Source organism: Papaver somniferum, unplaced genomic scaffold (genome assembly GCF_003573695.1).
Source record: "Papaver somniferum cultivar HN1 unplaced genomic scaffold, ASM357369v1 unplaced-scaffold_19, whole genome shotgun sequence".
Taxonomy (NCBI): domain Eukaryota; kingdom Viridiplantae; phylum Streptophyta; class Magnoliopsida; order Ranunculales; family Papaveraceae; genus Papaver; species Papaver somniferum.
This window is the reverse complement of record NW_020628818.1, coordinates 15,558,756-15,576,838: the sequence shown is the minus strand read 5'-3', so window position 1 is coordinate 15,576,838 and position 18,083 is coordinate 15,558,756. Positions and strand designations below refer to the sequence as shown.

Below are 18,083 nucleotides of genomic sequence, written 5' to 3'. Positions count from 1 at the left end.
ATTTTGATACACCCACAAGAAATTTTGATGACCCCATGTAGTAATCTTGAAGACTTTAGCCAAAGATTTTCCAATGAAAAGTATAGCCATCCATTTGTTAGTAGTCAAAAGTTATTGGGAGTGGGGTCACATATTGACTCTATCTAGACTTGGACTTTAAAGTCTGAAATGCAATCTCTTTCCTTCTAGCTTTTTCTCCTCTTTTTTTTTCTTGCTCTTCTTTGATTTTCATTTACCATCCCTGAAGAAAGCAAGAGAATTAGATGACAAATATTATATTTTTCAGACCTGTTTACAAAGATGAAGAAATTGGTGTGGAGGAAGAAGAAGATGGTGAACCTGCTGTTGCTAGTAGAATCGATTGTTTAGGCAGTTGCTCTACGTTATTATTCGATGGTATTGGCGATAAAGAAGTCGATGAAAAAAAAGACAGCATCAGTTTAGATGCATCCCAATCCCAAGTAAGCACCAAGTTGGATGCTCTTTTGGAAGTTATACCTGTATGGCCTTCTTGGCTGTTTTCCATTGCTTCCGACGCACTCGAAGGCTGGACTCCTCGTTCATCCAATGGTTATGAGATTCTCCATGAGGTACTAGCTGATGACCGGTAAAATTGTGGCTTTGAAGAAGATTAAAATACACGCTCGGGAACCTGAAGTTGTGGAAGATATAGCTCAAGAGATTGTTGTCTTGCGTGGAATGGAATCTCATCCTGATGTTATGAAATTGGACGGCTTGGTATTGATTCATGATGAGCAATTCAGTATGTACCTAGTTTTCGAAGAAAGGTTGCCAAATCCGATTGAAAGAGGACAATATTTCTGGAGAAAGAAATCCAAGTCCCTGAAAGTGAAACTATTTTATAACAAACAGGCGGATTTTGTCTTCTGGGTTTGAGGAATTCAATTTTGTTTTTTGATTAGATGTCTCTAAGAAACCTTTAATAATCTTTCAGATCAGGGGAAACAACTACGGCGTGGAATGCTAAACTCTTTCCTGGTAAAGCAATCATAATAAATGATCCAAGCTTTACACTGGGCTAAAAAGCTCCCCTAGTTTTATTGGGGTTGATAGTTCCCACTGTAATTGCTTGCTGGGAGCAGTTCTTTCAAATTTCTATGTAACTGGGGGGTTGTTTTCCTGCTGTTACTCTTAAGAAGATGTAATGGATTTTTATTTTTTCTGGGGCTGAGCTGCTGTCCTCCCCTAGGGTTGTATTCCTTAATTCTTTTGAATCCATTCTTTTCTTTATTGATCAAAAAAAAAGAAAAAAAAAGAAAACAGAAAAACACAGAATATTGCCATTTTCAAATTCAACAATAATGAAACCATTAATGAAACAAAATTCACTCAAAGTCCCTAAATAAATTCCAATTGCATAACCGGTGGTTTCTTGATCATGACAAGCTAAAGCTTAAGTTCCATTCAGAAAGCGTTACCACGGAGTAGAACCTCCTCAGGGAATGTAAGTTTTTCATGAGGCTGTTCCTCAGCCACCATCCAAGCATGAATACCCTCGTTCAAAAGAATACTTTTAGTGTAGAAAGTCTCAGTTTCAGTATCTTCCACTGCGCGTATTTCATTAGGCACCCAGGTAAATCAAGCAAGCCTAATCTTTTTTGCCCTGCAAAAAATAACGTCAAAGTAGGGCATTGTCATCAGTTTCCGGAAACTGGATTTTAAACTCAAACAAAACAAAAATTGGGTGCAAAATGCTGTCCTCAAACTAGCTAGTATGCTGTTCTATATCGTTTCATTCGAACACTAAATTACAGAGCTGCTGTAGCCTTTCATCATTAAGATAAAGATAAATAGATGATTATCTACTTTACATAAAGACACTGATAGAAGAAAATTTTCAAAAGAAGTGGATTAAAGAATCAATGTTACCTCTGATGGGGGATGATGAGGTTTGGGGACCTGTAGCTTCCTCTGTTTCTTCATTTGGTGAATCTGCATATCTCGTCTCTCTAGTGACTTTTCCAGCTCCTTGATTTTCCTCTCTTTCGCTTCAATGTCATGCTTTTGCTGCTCAAATGTTCTTTGAAAGTCGCGTAGAGTGCTAGCACTCATCATAAATAACGTATCTATTTTTTTACTCTGCTCCTCAGATTTCCGGTCTATTGTTTTGTTCAGCTCCCTGAACTGCTTCCGAAATTCTTCTTTTATCTATCACGATATGCACATGAATGTATTTTATCCTGTTATAGGAAAAGCAAGGGAAACTTTCGAACTCAATTGACAAAAAAATATTTACCTCAGTGAGTTCCGTGTCAAAGGATCTGCGCATCTTTTGAGTGTCCTCATCGTACCGCATGCAAATTTTCTCGATTCTCTCACCACGTTCAGCATTCGACATCACCCCCTTACAGATATCCGCCAATTCTCTCCCAAACTATTAAACAGACAAGATAATTAATAAAACTAATATGAACAAATTGAACCATATCTACTCTTTTGAAGAATCAGTATTTAAAATGAGCCAATTTATTATCAGTGTGTTTACTGCGACTAGAAAGTCTTACCTTCGCAAATTGCACCTTATACAAATTATTTTGAGGCTGACAAGATTCTGAACTCTGCAGATAAGCAGGAAACTTAGTTCAGTATAAGATCTTTCCAAAAAATAAAAACAAACAACTAATTCGGAAAGTAAATATCTATAGGGAATCAAGGTCCCTCACCTGTTGTAGCCACGGAACATAAAGCCTTATGACATCCTTCAACAGACACTTCTGATTGCACACTGGACACTGTAATATACAAAAAAACGTACCATAAAAGGTGTGTTATTTCAAAAAAAATTAGAAGCACATAAATTACTTCTATGACTAATCAAATGAATACTATGAATAAGCAATTACCTTCGGATAATGCCGATTAGAATGTTTAATCCATCTCTCGATGCAAGATACACCATATAGATGTCCACATGGTAGACAACTGCAATCTCAAAATTACTTGATTAATACAATGAATACAAACAAATTATTCATACTATTAAAAAAATAAGTAAACTTTCAAGAATTCAAACATTTACTCATCTAAATTAACAATGTTTGATTGGCAAATTCTACATTCCAAAGCAAAATAATTGCCACAAACTTTCTATTCACTCAAAATTCAGAACTTTACCCTAAGAATATATAGTACCCTAGTGAAATTTTGGGCAAAACTTAGGGTTTTGTAAGTCATGTTGCTTCAAAGCCTTTAACAAATTACCATAAAAAGGGATAAAGATTACCTGACTTGATGATCACCTTGAGAAGCATAGGGATTCAAACAAATAGAACAAAATACACTAGTCTCATCATTCCTACAAGAATCATCTCTCACTACATTATTATTATTATTATTATTATTATTATTATTATCTTCAGGTTCAATTCTATTTCTTGATGGAAAAGGTAATTCTTCAACTTCTCCAGTATAAAAAAAACTTCTTACTCTTCCAATATCTTCCTCAAAGAACAATGAAGGTGAATACGAAGGTGAAGTAGGTGAATATGATGGCGAAGTAGGTGAATATGAAGGTGAAGTTGGAGAATATGAAGGTAAAGCAGGAGACCATGTAGGTGAAGTAGGAGAATATGAAGGTGAAGTAGGGGAATATCCAGGTGAAGCAGGAGACCATGTAGGTGAAGTAGGAGAATATGAAGGTGAAGTAGGGGAATATCCAGGTGAAGTAGGAGACCATGTAGGTGAAGTAGGAGGATATGGAGGTGAAAAAGGACAATATGAAGGTGAAGTAGGAGAATATGAAGGTGAAGTGAGCGAATATAGAGGAGGTGAAGGAAATTGAGATGTTGCAGGTGAATGTGAAGATGAAGTAGGTGTAGGTAATTGAGGTGATCCTGGCAAATAGTCGCATTCGTTTGTTGAAGGAACAAGGTCTTGGTTTGTCGTTAAGAAAAGGTCTCTAAATCTTGGATCTCCACGGAGATCACGAAACACTGGATTTTCATCTTCTACATCTTCTTCGGAAGAGTTCCCAAGGTTTAGCCCTAGAGAGTTCATTATGTCTTGCGGCTGTCAGAAAGAATAACTTGTTTTTTTTCTTATTCTTCTTATATATCGTGATAAAACGGTAATAAATTAGAAAAACAAGCCCTAGTTGAGTGCACGTGCGTCGCACGTGTAATTGTGGTCAACTGAAAACATAGCCGGCCTATCATATCACCCATGTAACACTTGAGCGTCAAGTTCAGGCGAATGCATCAAGCGTCAACCCAGATTGACCAGATGGGTGGTGCCAGGGTACCCAATATGTTAAGGAATAAGGATTACTTACTACTCACAGATGAGAAGAAAAGCTGCTGTTAAACAAGACTCTAAGGAGCTTGAGGATAAGTAATACTGAGAAAAAAAAGTCTAAGAAAAACTAGTATCTCTTCCTCCCCGTCTACCACCTATCCACCCATTTAATCCTAACAGAACTCTAGGAATGTAAATGAGTAAACAAAGGGAAAACAATTATGGATCTGAAGTGAGGCTTACCTTTAGGCTATACTTACAATTACAACAACAGGTTATTGGAACCCATTGAAGAGGTCAGTAAAGTAGAAAAAACCATTGAAGCATTTTCCTCCCCTTTGAAGATCAGGAGGGAGCTAGGGATGCAGTGGTTGCAACTAAAGCCATTAATCACTATGTAAAATAAGTAGAAAGAAGATTTAGTTTCAACAATACCAACAGCTTATGCAACTAAATGTTTAATGTGAAATGTATAGATTCATAACAAAATAAAAAAAATAAAAGAACGGTTACTCAGCTTTCTTTTATAATTTTCAGCGTTATGCGACAATACCATGTCCAGAAATAGCTTTATAAGAAAGTAAAAACTGCGAAAGGATACTGAAAATAAATTTCTCAATTATACTTACATAAGGATGTTCAGTGGCAGATCCAAAGTAGTACTATCGCTCCTTTAATAGCTGTACCTGCAGCCATATTCCTCACTGACATGACCACTTGTTCTTCACGCATTGTTAGAAAACGTGATGTCTCAGTAACATTATAATTTGATGATCCTGCCATCACATTGATAACAATAAGATACAAATTCGAAAATGAAAAAAAAAAAGCGAAGGTGCTAAATACCTCTGACATTCAAAATCACGAAGATTATATTGAAGTTCTTCATCCAATTCAACAAAATTACTCTTCGCTGCAAAATGACAGCTCAAATCATGTGTGAAAGATAGATATCGAGCAAACCAATTCTATGATTTGCTGAACCAACAAATGATAAAAAGAGGATGATCTTGACTGCCCATTTTTTATTTTTGTTTTTCCTAGGCAAATAAATTTTTATTGATAACCAGAATTAGTAACCTTTACAATCAAAAATTTGTCCAAAGACAATAAACATGACAAGATTCACTTAACAGACTTAATGAAATCTAAAATATGTTCTGTCAGGTGCTTCCATGCTCATAAGAAAATTGGGTCTAGTATAGTATCTACATGTTTGTCCACAAACCATAGAAGTCCTTTTTTCGCTAATCTGTCTGCAGCAAAGTTTACTTCTCTGAAGCTATGTCTAAACTGAATTTAAATCCCACTACTAAAGAGTTTGCTCCATCTAGCCCACAAATCCATGGCAAGTTGTTAATAACATAGGCTTGAATCACAGAAGAATAATCAGATTGAAGAAGAACACACTGTGAACATGAAGACATAGCCCATTATAGTGCTCTGATGATAACAATTAACTCTGCCATAAAGTTTGATGCAATCCCGATATTACCATTTTCTGCTATAACAAAATCTCCTTCATGATTTCTCCCTATAAACCCATATCCTGCAATGCCTGGGTTACCCCTAGATGCTCCATCACAGCACAATAAAATAGGATGCATCTCAGGTAAAGTGAAGAAACAATCATTAACTTTTATCATTTTCACCTTCTGATAAGGGATATCTAACTCCCTAAGAATTGTTAAATATACGCCGAATTCCACATATCACCTTGTGATCTAATTCCACAATCATGAGTCATTTTCAGTATTCCATTTTTCTTTTTGAATACTTTTTAGTTTAGGCACACAAAAGTGAAAAGTCCACCTAAAATTTAGGCTACAAACATCCTTAAAAAAGGGAAATTAACGAAATCATAAAAATTTGTGGCATATTCATAGCAGCAAATGTTGATTTTACATACAATTTCAGATGTTCATTTTATCGTCTCTAGACTATCTACCTCTAATTTTAATGGCTATATAACCAAGTTAAGAGATGACGCCAGATGAAAGTAAGCGACTTTACATTTCCATGGGAGACCAACAGGAACATATCTTGTGAAGAAGAAATAAGGACTACTACTACTTTTTGTTAAAAGAAGTATCTACCTTGAGTAGATGGAGTCGTCGTGGAGTTGGCCCTTTTCTGCACTCTCCAAAGTTTGATGCTGCAAATACACAAAGGCATTGGATAAAAAAACCATAAAAGTGAAACATGAATGAATTGATAAACAAATGAAGAGACCTTAAGGGGGATCAATTCCAGGAGTCACTTCACTGAATTAACTAAGACGACAAAACTATTCATACTTCATATACAATCACTGGATCATCTAATCCCTTAAACCCAAACCCTAAATCAGTAATTTCAAAAAGAGAAATTACAATAACCAAAGATCTGTTCACCAAATCAAAACAATACCCTTCAATAATCCATCAACAATAACAAAAATCTATTCATTAAAGCTTGGTCTCAGTTTGTTGTTTATCAAGTCGAGTAACATAATCGATATCGATGTGGTCAAGCATCCAGGTAATGAAAAATTATAGAAACAGGAAGAAATTTAAGCATCAACGAATAATATACAAGAAACTGGTAGAAAGAAATCAGGAGAAACTTACACATATTGCTCAGAATGCTCGCCATCTTTCCTTTAAACAGTAGTAGACCCATGAACTCTTGGTGCACAAAATTAAGAACTGGATTTCGTTCATTTTATCGGAGAATTTATTATTTCTCGGAAGAGGTAAGATAAATTTGAAATGAACTTTTCTCGAAAGTGCAACCAAAGAGGTAAATTCACATTTTGACCTCAAATTGTTTTCCTATTTCAATCTCGTTTGTGGGGTTACTTCAGTAAAAATGTAAGATTTGATTTAAGTTCTTGCGAAAATTTTAGTTGGGAGGTGTTGCAGTGTTGTGCCACCATGAATGCATCTAACCAACAAGTGCGACACATGAGCGCAGCTTCTAAGAGTTTGGAGAGAGTGGTAGTGAATAATAAATCAACCTTGATATATCGTGCACCCCAACATTAGGCGTCATTGATACGGAACAAATAATTAATTTCATAGAAAACATCTGGTTTTCGAGAATGTCTTTTCGTTAAAATTTAGTGGGTGCCATATATCATTTTCGATAATAAAATTTGTGGAAATGAGGTTCAATTTATTGAATATTTTTGGTACGGCATAGTGAAAAGGGATTAGCTAGAGCCTAGAGGACTCTTGTTGTGGCAGTTAGATAATTAATTCCCACTTAGCTAATGTACCAGGGATTTAAGCTCTACTACTTGCACGGTATATGAGAAAGTGAAATTGGTGACGCTGCTCGAGTGTCGGTAATTTGGCCCGATAGCTGCATGATAAAGCAACGAATGTTGGCGATCCAGGTCTGTCAAGTGTGACTTATCACCAGGGAGGGACCGAGGGAAGGTGGGTGCAAGTGGGGTCATTTGCACCCATTAAATTTTGAATGTTGATAAAAATGTACATGGGTTTTATACGATTTGAGAGCGGAAATGCTATTCACCTCCCTATTCTCCACCTCCCTCTGATCTAAACCCTACATTTCTATCGAGAGATCCGCATTCAGGTTCAGGTGGGGTTCATCATTCCTTTAATAGGAAAGTGGATAATAGGGAGTTGAATAGCAGTGCAAATGTGCATAGATTTTATGTAATTTGAAAGTTATGGGTGCAAATTGTAATAGTAAAGTTGAAATCTGCACCTCGAATATGTAAACTGATCATTTAGATCCTTTTTATTATTTTCTACCCGATAAACTCTCTATATGCAAAATTTCCTTGCCAAGATTGAAACAAAAAGATAAATTGATGTGAGACTTATTTTGACTTGCACGATTACTCCGTGCTTGCGGCACCGTTTTCAGAACGACCAGAAGCCCAAGAACAGTTCCCAATCCAATGACCCGTATCCCCACAAAACAGCAGCGAAAGTACCTTGATGACGAGTTGGCTTTTATAAATCGGCAATTAAGAGCCTGTGGTTGTCAGACATGCACAACTGACATTCATTCCTCCATTATACTGAAAGAAATTGATGACGAGTTGGTTTTTATTCACAAATTGGTACCACTCAACTGAAAAAACTGTAAGGTAGCTAGAAAACTCAAAATACCCGAAGAAAGAAGCAATGTTCACCTGTTGTGATGGAGCATGATGAGGTTCAGGGTTCTCTAGTTTCCTCCGTTTCTTCATCTGGTCAATCTGCATATCTTGTCTTTCTAGTGACATTGTCAGCTCCTCGATCTTCTTATCTTACGCCTCAATTTCCTGCTCACGCTTCAGATTCATCTCTCCAATAAAGTCACGTAGACTATCCGATGAAAATGACCCTTTGTTCCCTTTGTTCGGGTTGGATGGTTTTGGGCGTGAGCTAATCGAACCGTTTAGACCGTGAGTGCTGCAGACATTTGATGTCCCGCCGGCGTGGCCAGACCGCCTAAGCGCTCTTGTTGCCAAGGGGAACACTCTTCGCTCGACCCTTCTCGATTCCGATAGTTCGGCTTTTCCTTCTCGTTTTTATTATCCACTTTAGTCCGCTTCCCCGATGACACCCCTACCCCGTACATCCCGCCCGACCGATGATATCCAGTTCGGGACAACCGCCCAGGCTTAATCCATCGAGCCGCTGTTCCGTCCCGGCCATCAACGGTATCCGATCTGACTTGCTTGGTTCCGTAGTTGAAGATTGTGTTGGGCTGGCCAATGTAGGTCCCTGTATCGTCGTAGATGTACGGAGAAGCGGAGATCTTGATGTCTGGGGAACAAATGTATCCCACCTAACGTGTCTCACAATGCTTGACTTTGTATCTACGCACACTCCATGGGATCGATACCCGTTGGCTCAGTCCGTCGATTCCCGCCTAGAGGACAGTTAGCGAACGCGCAAGTTGAAGATGAACCCAGTGCGTTGTCGGCGCCAAGAACAATTTATTCCTTGGCCCCTTCCGGGCCTAGTGTTTACCCCATCGACGTTTACCGCGGCTAGTAAGGACTGACTAAGGACCGAGATCCGAAGTCTAAGGGGGCATCGAACTTGGGTTAACGTGTGCACTAACATCTGGAACCGAGGTATAAGGGGCCTTAGTCAGCGCCTCAGGGTTCCTTCACATGGATTGCGATTTCCCATGCTTTCATATCGGACGCGATGTCTGGCGACAGTGGTATCTTTCCTAGGTCCTCGCGAACAGAGTCAACCTGAATCTTTTTTGGCCGACCGACTTTTGCCCTGCCTGGTTGTATGTTGCTTATGTTCTTAATACCTTCGTATATTGGACGGCAGCCGTTCTGTACTAGACGTCCGAACCAGCAGGCTTCGGTTGCGCACCACCTCTGTGATTTGTGCGACTCCGAGTGTATTACGGATGTCCTCGTTCCTTATTTTATCGTGACGAGTGACACCGCATGTCCACCGGAGCATGCGCATTTCCGCAGAGTGCAGGTTCCTACAGTGTTCTTCTCTGGTCACCCAACACTCCGCACCATATAGCATGACGGGTCTGACCACCGTTTTGTGAAACTTTCCTTTAAGTTTGGGAGGTATTTTTTTGTCGCAAAGGAGACCGGCTGCCTGTCGCCATCTAGTCCATCCTATCTGGATGCGCTGCCGGACATCGAGGTCGATTTCTCCATTACTCTGCTGGGCTGATCCCAGGTACCGGAAAGAGTCTTTTTTGGGGACCACTTGACCTGCCAGCAAGATGTCGCCGTTGTGTGCTAATTCTGTACTGAAGGGGCATTTCAAGTACTCTGTCTTAGATCGGCTCAGTCTGAAGCCCTTTGTTTCAAGGGCTTCACTCCATGTCTCCAGACGTGATTCGACGTCCGACTTGCTCTCTCCGATCAGGGCCACGTCGTCCGCAAAGAGCATGGTCCAGGGCAATTCCCCCTGAATATCCTTCGTAATCTGGTCTATGACCAGTGCGAAGATATAGGGGCTTAAGGCTGATCCTTGGTGGAGTCCAATTTTAATTGGAAACTCGTTGGACAATCCACCACTGGTTCTTACCGAGGAGCTTGCACCTTCGTACATATCCTGGATGAGGACAATGTACTTGTCGGGTACGTTCTTTTCCGCCAGCGCCTGCCATATGACTTCACGAGGGATTTTATCATAAGCTTTCTCGAGGTCTATAATCGTTGGTCCATTGTATTTGAAATTCTTTTTGGAACTCTTTCGAAAATGTTCTACTATCTATCGCAATATACGCATGAACATACTTTAAATGTTATACAAAAAGGGAAAGCAAGGGAAAATCTGTAGACTCAATTGACAGTAAATATTTACCTCAGCCAAACTCTGCAGATAAACAGGAAACTGACTTCAATCACAATGACAATATCGAGACATGTAAAGGGGACAAGGTCTTGCACTCTCACCTCTTGCAAAGAATATAGCTTTATGACATTCTTCAATGAACACCCCTGCTTGCACACTGGACACTACAGTACGTAAAGAAACAAATCATAAGATCGATGTGCTTTATTTCATTAAATTATTGTATGACTAGTTAAACGAAAACTAACAGTAAGTATTTACCGTTTGCTGAGAATGCTCGATCCATCTCTTGATGCAAGATAAACCATATACATGTCCACATGGAAGACAACTGCAATCTAAATATTATTCGATTAATAAGATGAACAAAGACAAAATCACATGATTCATTCATACTTGTAAACAATGTGACTAAATTTCTGAGAATTCTAAATTCCAACTCCTAAAAAAAAAACCCTAACAAAAATTCGGGCAAAACTTCAAAAGTTCACAAATATTTTCTTCCTGTTGGGCTAGGCCTATAGCAGCTGCGCAAGGCGCCAAGGGGAAGCTGTGGCGTTAGTCACACATTACTAGCAAGAGGCAAGAAGTCCTAATTCAAGTGATCTATTACTCACAATACAATTATGTGTTGGAGAAAGTGAGTTATTTAATAAATGGATTTTTGGTCTTGGTGTGGTTTGATCTCATGACCTAAGGGTCTAAGGATACTCACTCATTTTTGAGTGAATGAAATGGAACCTTTAGTCCCACATTGTGGAAAACTAAATAGGTGCTCCACTATATAACCATGTGCTCATGGATATGTTGTAAAACAATGTTGGTGGAGCGGGTGGGGTGAAAAATACATGTTTCGACCCATGCCCATGCGCGTATACCATGCACCAAGTTCCTCTTCTACTCGTATTTATTTTTGACGAATTTTTCTTTAGGAAATAAATTCCAAAAATATTTTCTTAAGAGTTTTATTTGTGGGAAATTCCTTTTACGAGTTTTACTTGTTTTTGAAGAAAACCAAAACCTAACTTGATTTGCAAGTATCTCATCCTATAAATATGACTCGAAATTCTGTTTTCAAAACACATAAGCAACGACTATCTCTAGGTCTACTTCTCTTCTTCTTCTTGTTTTTTGTGCGGCGTTTTTACTTCCATCCCTGTTGTTGAGTTCAAGAGTGGGTAACTTGCGTTGTGCTAACTCAAGTTATATCGGGTAGTCTTATCCTGGACACATCTTCGCACGTTGGGGTTTAGCATTACTTCAGAGTATACCTGCGAACTAATGTGTTAAGGACAGCTTGTTGAACCTGTGATTTATTCTGCCCTCATCAATTTGTTCGTGGTAGAGTTGTTTGATACGATTATTTATATTTATTGTTTGTTACATCTGACGTTTCTTCTATTATTGCAAGACTCCAACATTATGTCCTACGCCCTAACAGAGAATCCAGTTAAGCTAGCTTAAAAACTCCCACTTTGGCGGCGCCTTGGCCCTTGTACAACACAGTGAATCTTTGCCAACTAAAAAATGGATAAAAATTACCTGACTTGATGATTTCTTTGAGAAGAATAAGGATCCATACAAATTAAGCAACATTCAACATTCTCATCACTCTCATTAGATTCTCCTATGACTACATTAGTAATATTATCATTGTTATCTTCGGCTTCGACTTCGATTCTATTTGTTGATGAAGAAGTAGCTTCAACACTTCCATGAGTGCGATGGAAAAAACTTCTTACGCTTTCAGTCCTGGCCTCTTCATCTTCGACCGACGGAGGTTGTTGATATTGTGGTGAATTAGGTGTCAAGTGGTGATTTATTTCAGGTAAAGAATCATCACGATCCTCTATTGAATATATTTCAGGTAAAGAACCATCATGATCCTCTTGGATTAAATAGTTTGATGAATCTTCGTATGATGTATCCCCGCCTTCATAATTGCCTGATGAATCATCTTCGTCTTCCTCCGATGAGGAATAAAAAGTTTATCTTCTTCTCCTTCTTCTTTCCACAACTCCACGAACCTCCGAATTTTCACTTCCTTCGGAAGAGTCTTCAAGGTTTGGGCCCGGGGATGAGTTCATTATGACTCGCGGTTGTTGAACTTGAGAAAGAACAACTTGTTTTTTTCTCCCGGGGACTTGTACCCTCTTATATTGTGGCAAATCCGTAATAAGACCAAAAACCAAATCTCCTGTGTTTTTAGTTTATTTAATTAGACCAAATTTAGTTCTTCGGTTCTTTTAATTGCTATGGAATTTTTATTTTCCTTCTAAGGCAATAATCTATCAAGTTCTCGTCTTTACATATCCTGTGTTGCAATAATATTTTTAAGCAAATCACAATGTATCTCAAGTCTCATTTGAATCGATTAAAAAAGAATTTTACTTGTAAGGCAATAATCTATTAAGTTCTTGTCTTTAAAAATCTTGAGTTGCAATAATATTTAAGCAAATCACAATGTATCTCAAGTCTCATCTGAATTAATTAAAAAAGAAAATATCATTCCATTGATGTGATTAAACAACAAATTAACAATCAAATTGATAGAGATGGGGTGCGCAACCAAATAGTAACAAATTTCATTAATTTTCAGATAGACAAGTTCTCTTTATTACAGCTTAATTGGACCAATGATTAACCCTAATAACACTCAATAGATGTAGAGCACGTGTCCCTCATCCAATGGTCAGAAACAGAAATGTTAACTACACTCAGATAAACAATAGCGGCAGCCCAATGAGTTAGCCTTTACTGGTCACATTGTGACATTGCCTTCCCTAGAAAATGATCCTTGTCCTCAAGGATAAATTTAGGGTGGTGTTCTTTGATATTTTAAAGGTCCTCCCATGTAACATTCTCCGGAAAAGAGTTAGTCCATTGTAGGAGGATTTGCTTGACCAATCTGCGACCCTGTAGAATAGTTGTGGTGCCAAAGCTAGCCATTGGATCCATTTTCCAGGATTATGGCCAGTTAAACATCTTAACTACGTTTCTAAGAAGCCATCCACTCTCTCAGTTTGGTCATCTGTCTGAGGGTGATATCCTGTGCTTAAGTTAAAACTAGTACCCAAAGCCTTAAACAGATCCTGCCAAAAATTGACGGTGAAGAACTTGTCCATGTCTGACACAATTGATGATGGCAAGCCATGTAATTTGAGCACTTGAGATAGAAAGGCCTGAGCAACTGAAGCTGCTGTGTATGGATGTTGAAGAGCTAAGAAATGTGCATATTTGGTTTTCCCATCACTATGTTCTTTGTAGACTGCAACAGATTTGGAGGGAATCAAAGTCTTCTTCTTCCCATCTTTATAAAAGGTGTAGGTATTCTCAAAACAGTTGTCAACATCACGTATATCATATTGCCATGGTCTTCCCAGAATAATATGTGCAGCAGTCATATTGATAACATCACATAAAACTTCATCTTCATATTCAATGAATGAAAACTTAACAAGACATTGATGTGTTATGTATTGAGATGAAGAACTATTAATCCATCCAACAGAATAGGGATGAGGATGCGGAGTGACAGGTAAGCCCAAATTCTTAACTACATCAGTTGCAATGTAGTTATCCATACTGTCACTATCGATAATCAAATCAACTATTTTTCCTCCAACTGAACATTTAGTTCTAAAAATATTGTTACGCTGTGAGTAAGAAGGTTGAAAAAGCAGTAATGGTCATATCATTCCCACGTTATAGTCTCCAGTCATTTCACCAATCTCATGTTCTTATATATTCCCATCATCCTCAGATTCTACTAGATCACGCGTTGTCTCATCAACCAAACCATTATACTTGTGCAATTCCTCTTGACTGTCTTGAACCAACCCATGAAACCTACGACATTCAGCAGATGTATGTCCAGGCAATTGGCATTTGTTACACTTTTCTCCCCTGAACTTAGAATAAGGGTTTTGTGGTTTACTTAAAGGCGGAAAGGATGTTTGGTCCTTAGTGGGATTACGAGAGTTTTGGCTATAGCTTGGACGAGAAGAAATTGGTTGTACATGTTGAATTTCAGATGGACTAGGAAGAATAGGTGGGTTATTCTTTGGAAAAGGTTGTTGTGAATAAGTAAAATTTGGTGAACTATACGGTTGCCTAGAAGAATAATATTGGGTATTTTCCTCTTTAGCATATGTGTTCTCATGAAAACCATTAACTGAAGAATATGGTTTGAAATCACCTTGGAATCGATTATACTGCTTAGTTGTAGACTTTTGAGAACGGAAAAGACGACGTTCTATCTTGATGGCTTGTTTATAGCTTCTTCCATAGAATAAACAGACTGGGTCATACCTCCTTGAATCACTCGATTCAAACTTTCTATGAATCTAGTTACAAGTTGTTCTTCAGTTTCACTAAGTTCATTACGAGCAATCAGATTGTAAAACTCAGATACATACTCCTCAACTAACTTTGCACCTTGTTGGCAAGTCTGCAGTTTTATGAATAGTTGTTGTATGTAATCTTTAGGAAGCAACTTATTCCTTAAAAGATCACTCATTCTTTTCCATGTACGTACTGGTGATTTTCCATAGTTCCTACGGTCTTCACAAAGTTTAGTCCACCAAGCAGCAGCTCCTCCTTTTAGTTTGTAGTCTACTAGCTTTATTTTAGAACGGTCAGGTACTTCCATGAATTCAAAAAAAGCTTCAACTTCATAAAACCAGTCTAACAATTCTTCTATTTTGAACCTTCTACTGAAAGTTGGAATATCAGCTTTAAGCTTGTACTATGGTAAAGAACCATACGAGTTTTGGCTTGATTGCAAACGCCTTTCTTCTGTCCAGTTCTTCTCCAGAATATCTTCAATTTCATCTTCCTCACTGCTGTTGATTTTAGGTTTTGAAAACTTTTTGTAAAGGTGACAAACATATCCTTCATATTGATTACTCTTGTTATTTTTTTTAACATTTTCTGAAGTGCTAGTGTCCCGAATAAAGTTATGCTTCTTTCCCTTCTTTGAAGAATGTCTGGATCTAGAATGTTTTCCTTCTTCCTTTGATTTGTTCTCATCATCTGACTTTTCTTCACCTTCTGATTTTTCTTCACTATCTGATTTTTCTTCGAAGTCTAATAATTCTTTGTCTTCAAGTTTCATATGTTTCTTAAAAAGAACAAAGAAATTGTCTAACTTTTTCTCGAGTTTTTCGATTTTACTGTTGGTTTCTTCACTTGATTTGGTGAGTTCTTCTTTAGTAACGTATTTTTCCATTGAGGCTAAAAAAACTTAAAACTTGACTGGTGGAAGAATTTTAGGGTTAGTTACGGAAGCGTTTAGGATCGAGTTTTAAGAATAGAACCTAAAACCTAAGGCTATGGTACCAATTAACACTAGTTGAGATGAATACAACACTGAGGTTGTAGGAGATGCGAAGGAAGAAAAGGATGCGAACAAGACGAAGTATTTAGAATAGATTGAAAGAAAGATAAATAGGTTCTCTGTAAAAGAGTTGTTTCATAAACTTTGGTAATAATAATTGTGCGTTCCAATCATCGAAAGTAGCCTGTATATATAGGCGTCAAACAAAGACTAAAAAAAGAAAACTCTAAAAGAAGAAATAACAAAAGAACTAAAACAGGAAGTCTTTCAACTTGATAAAATAAACAAGTTGAGAAGATTCTAGAGGAACTAGTGAAGAGATGTTCTACATCATATAGAATGCTTAATCCATCTCCGGATGCAAGATAAACCATATAGATGTCCACATGGAAGACAACTGCAATCTCAAACTTACTTGATTAATAGGATAAAAAAAACATAATTATTCGTTCGTACTTAGGCTAACCCCTATGGTGTTCTAATCTAGCAGCTAGATTGGCCATCCACGTCGGCTAGGGAAACCTCCTAAGTCCTATGGGATGGTTAATCTAGCAGCTAGATTAGAAGACCACGTCATCTGGGACCATTATACAGCGCTGTTTGGTTCAATGTTTTAAATCTCAGCCGTTAGATCAGAAAATTAATCTCCCACCGCTGAACCGTTCAGCGTTATAATCACTTTTTGAGCGCTGAATCCTTCAACGTTTCAATCTCGCTGCTACTTGAACTGCAAGCACTTGCTAGGAGAGAGAAGTAGAAAGAAGTGGTGTTAACTTTTTTCCCACACATTTTTTTTAATTTGCAACAATTTTTGGCCAATCTAACAGCTCAATCTAGAGGTTAGCCTTATAAACAACATGACTAAGCTTCTAAGCATTCTAAATTCTATCTCACAAAAATTAACAACATTTTAATTGAAAAATTCACCGTTGTTGGGTACAAACATTCTGCTCCTATGTTTACAAAAATTCAACATTCCTAACCAGGGTTCTTTTTGTACTCAGACAAAAACCTCGAGTTTACAAACATTCTGCTCCTATTTTGTTTGGCGTATGGTGCGGGGTTGGGTACAAAACATGGAGCTGTGGCATGGAAGAGCTCCGGTATAAAATGTTGAGGTGGTGTTGTTATTGGATGTGAACATGTAATCATGATTTAACATGTAACATGTTGACAATATATATGGAACAATGTACATTATTTTTTGAACTAGAAGTCCTTAGTAATAGATTACTCAAAATACAGTTAGGTCTTAACAAAAAGAACCCTGGCTAGGCCAAAAACTCCCACTTCGGCGCCTAGGTCGGGCCTTTACACTTAAACCACAAGCAGTGAATAAGTGTTGATGCAAGATTTTACCTTGGGCCATGACTCATATGTAATATCAAACGATTTTAAGGGAAAAAAAAAGTACCTGATTTTATGACGGACATGAGAAGAAAAAGGATTCATACAAATTGAACAACAATCGATATCCTCATCATTCACATTAGATTCTCCTCTCCCTAAATTACTATTATTACTGTCTTCAGGTTCGACTTTGGTTCTTGTTTTAAGAACTTCTTCTTCATCATATTCATCTATGAATAACATAGGTTGTTGTAATGGAGGTGAATGAGGTGTATGTTCTATTTCATCTTCATACTCAAGTCCTGGTCTTTCTTCATCTTCGCCTGATGTATATTCTTCTTCATCTAAGTGAACTTCGTATGATGAATATTCTTCTTCATCTAATGTTTGTGGCCTATCATCTTCTTCGTCTGCCGAGGATATCGTGCGTCTCCCCACGTCTTCATGAAACGCTGAATTTTCATCTTCTGCTGAAGTGTGCACAAAAATAGTGTGCCTTCGCATAATTTCCATCTTCTTCAGAAAAATCCAAGAAACTGGTATGTTTCCCCATGACTCCACGAAACGCTGAAACTGGACGGTTTGGGATGACCATTATTTCTCGCGGCAGTTGGGAATAATAAGAGTGAATAAACAACCCTAACGGATTTGTACTCTTCTTTTATACTACTTCTTACTTTGTGGTAAAACTGTACTTTATTTAGACGAAATTGCCCTTTGTTTTCTCCTCTCCCCAAAACAGAGAAGAAGAAAAAATGGCCTCACATATCACTAGTTCTCACTTCTCAGCTTCTCTCTCTAAAACCTAACCCAGATCTTGCTATTTGCTGATCACACACAGCAAAACACTG

At 37.9% G+C, this 18,083-nt stretch overlaps 1 protein-coding gene across 3 annotated transcripts; it reads right to left on the bottom strand.

Annotated features, from left to right (window-relative positions):
• Positions 1–1,277: 1,277 nt before the first annotated feature.
• On the bottom strand, positions 1,278–7,213 carry LOC113338964. 3 transcript variants are annotated; one of them, XR_003354900.1, is made up of 8 exons: positions 6,864–7,213; positions 5,101–6,409; positions 4,884–5,030; positions 4,498–4,647; positions 2,865–2,943; positions 2,685–2,753; positions 2,526–2,579; positions 2,354–2,395 (listed from the first exon to the last, which is right to left on the bottom strand). XR_003354900.1 is itself a non-coding variant. In XM_026584361.1 (7 exons), exons 1-7 carry the CDS (start codon positions 4,015–4,017, stop codon positions 1,610–1,612), a joined length of 1,407 nt encoding a protein of 468 aa, XP_026440146.1. In that variant the 5' UTR covers positions 4,018–4,491; the 3' UTR covers positions 1,278–1,609. The 3 variants fall into 3 exon arrangements, 1 of the variants encoding a protein (XP_026440146.1); XM_026584361.1 differs by lacking the exons at positions 4,498–4,647; positions 4,884–5,030; positions 5,101–6,409; positions 6,864–7,213 and adding exons at positions 1,278–1,624; positions 1,891–2,169; positions 3,245–4,491 and having other exon boundaries at positions 2,258–2,395; XR_003354899.1 differs by having other exon boundaries at positions 4,884–6,409.
• Positions 7,214–18,083: the final 10,870 nt, after the last annotated feature.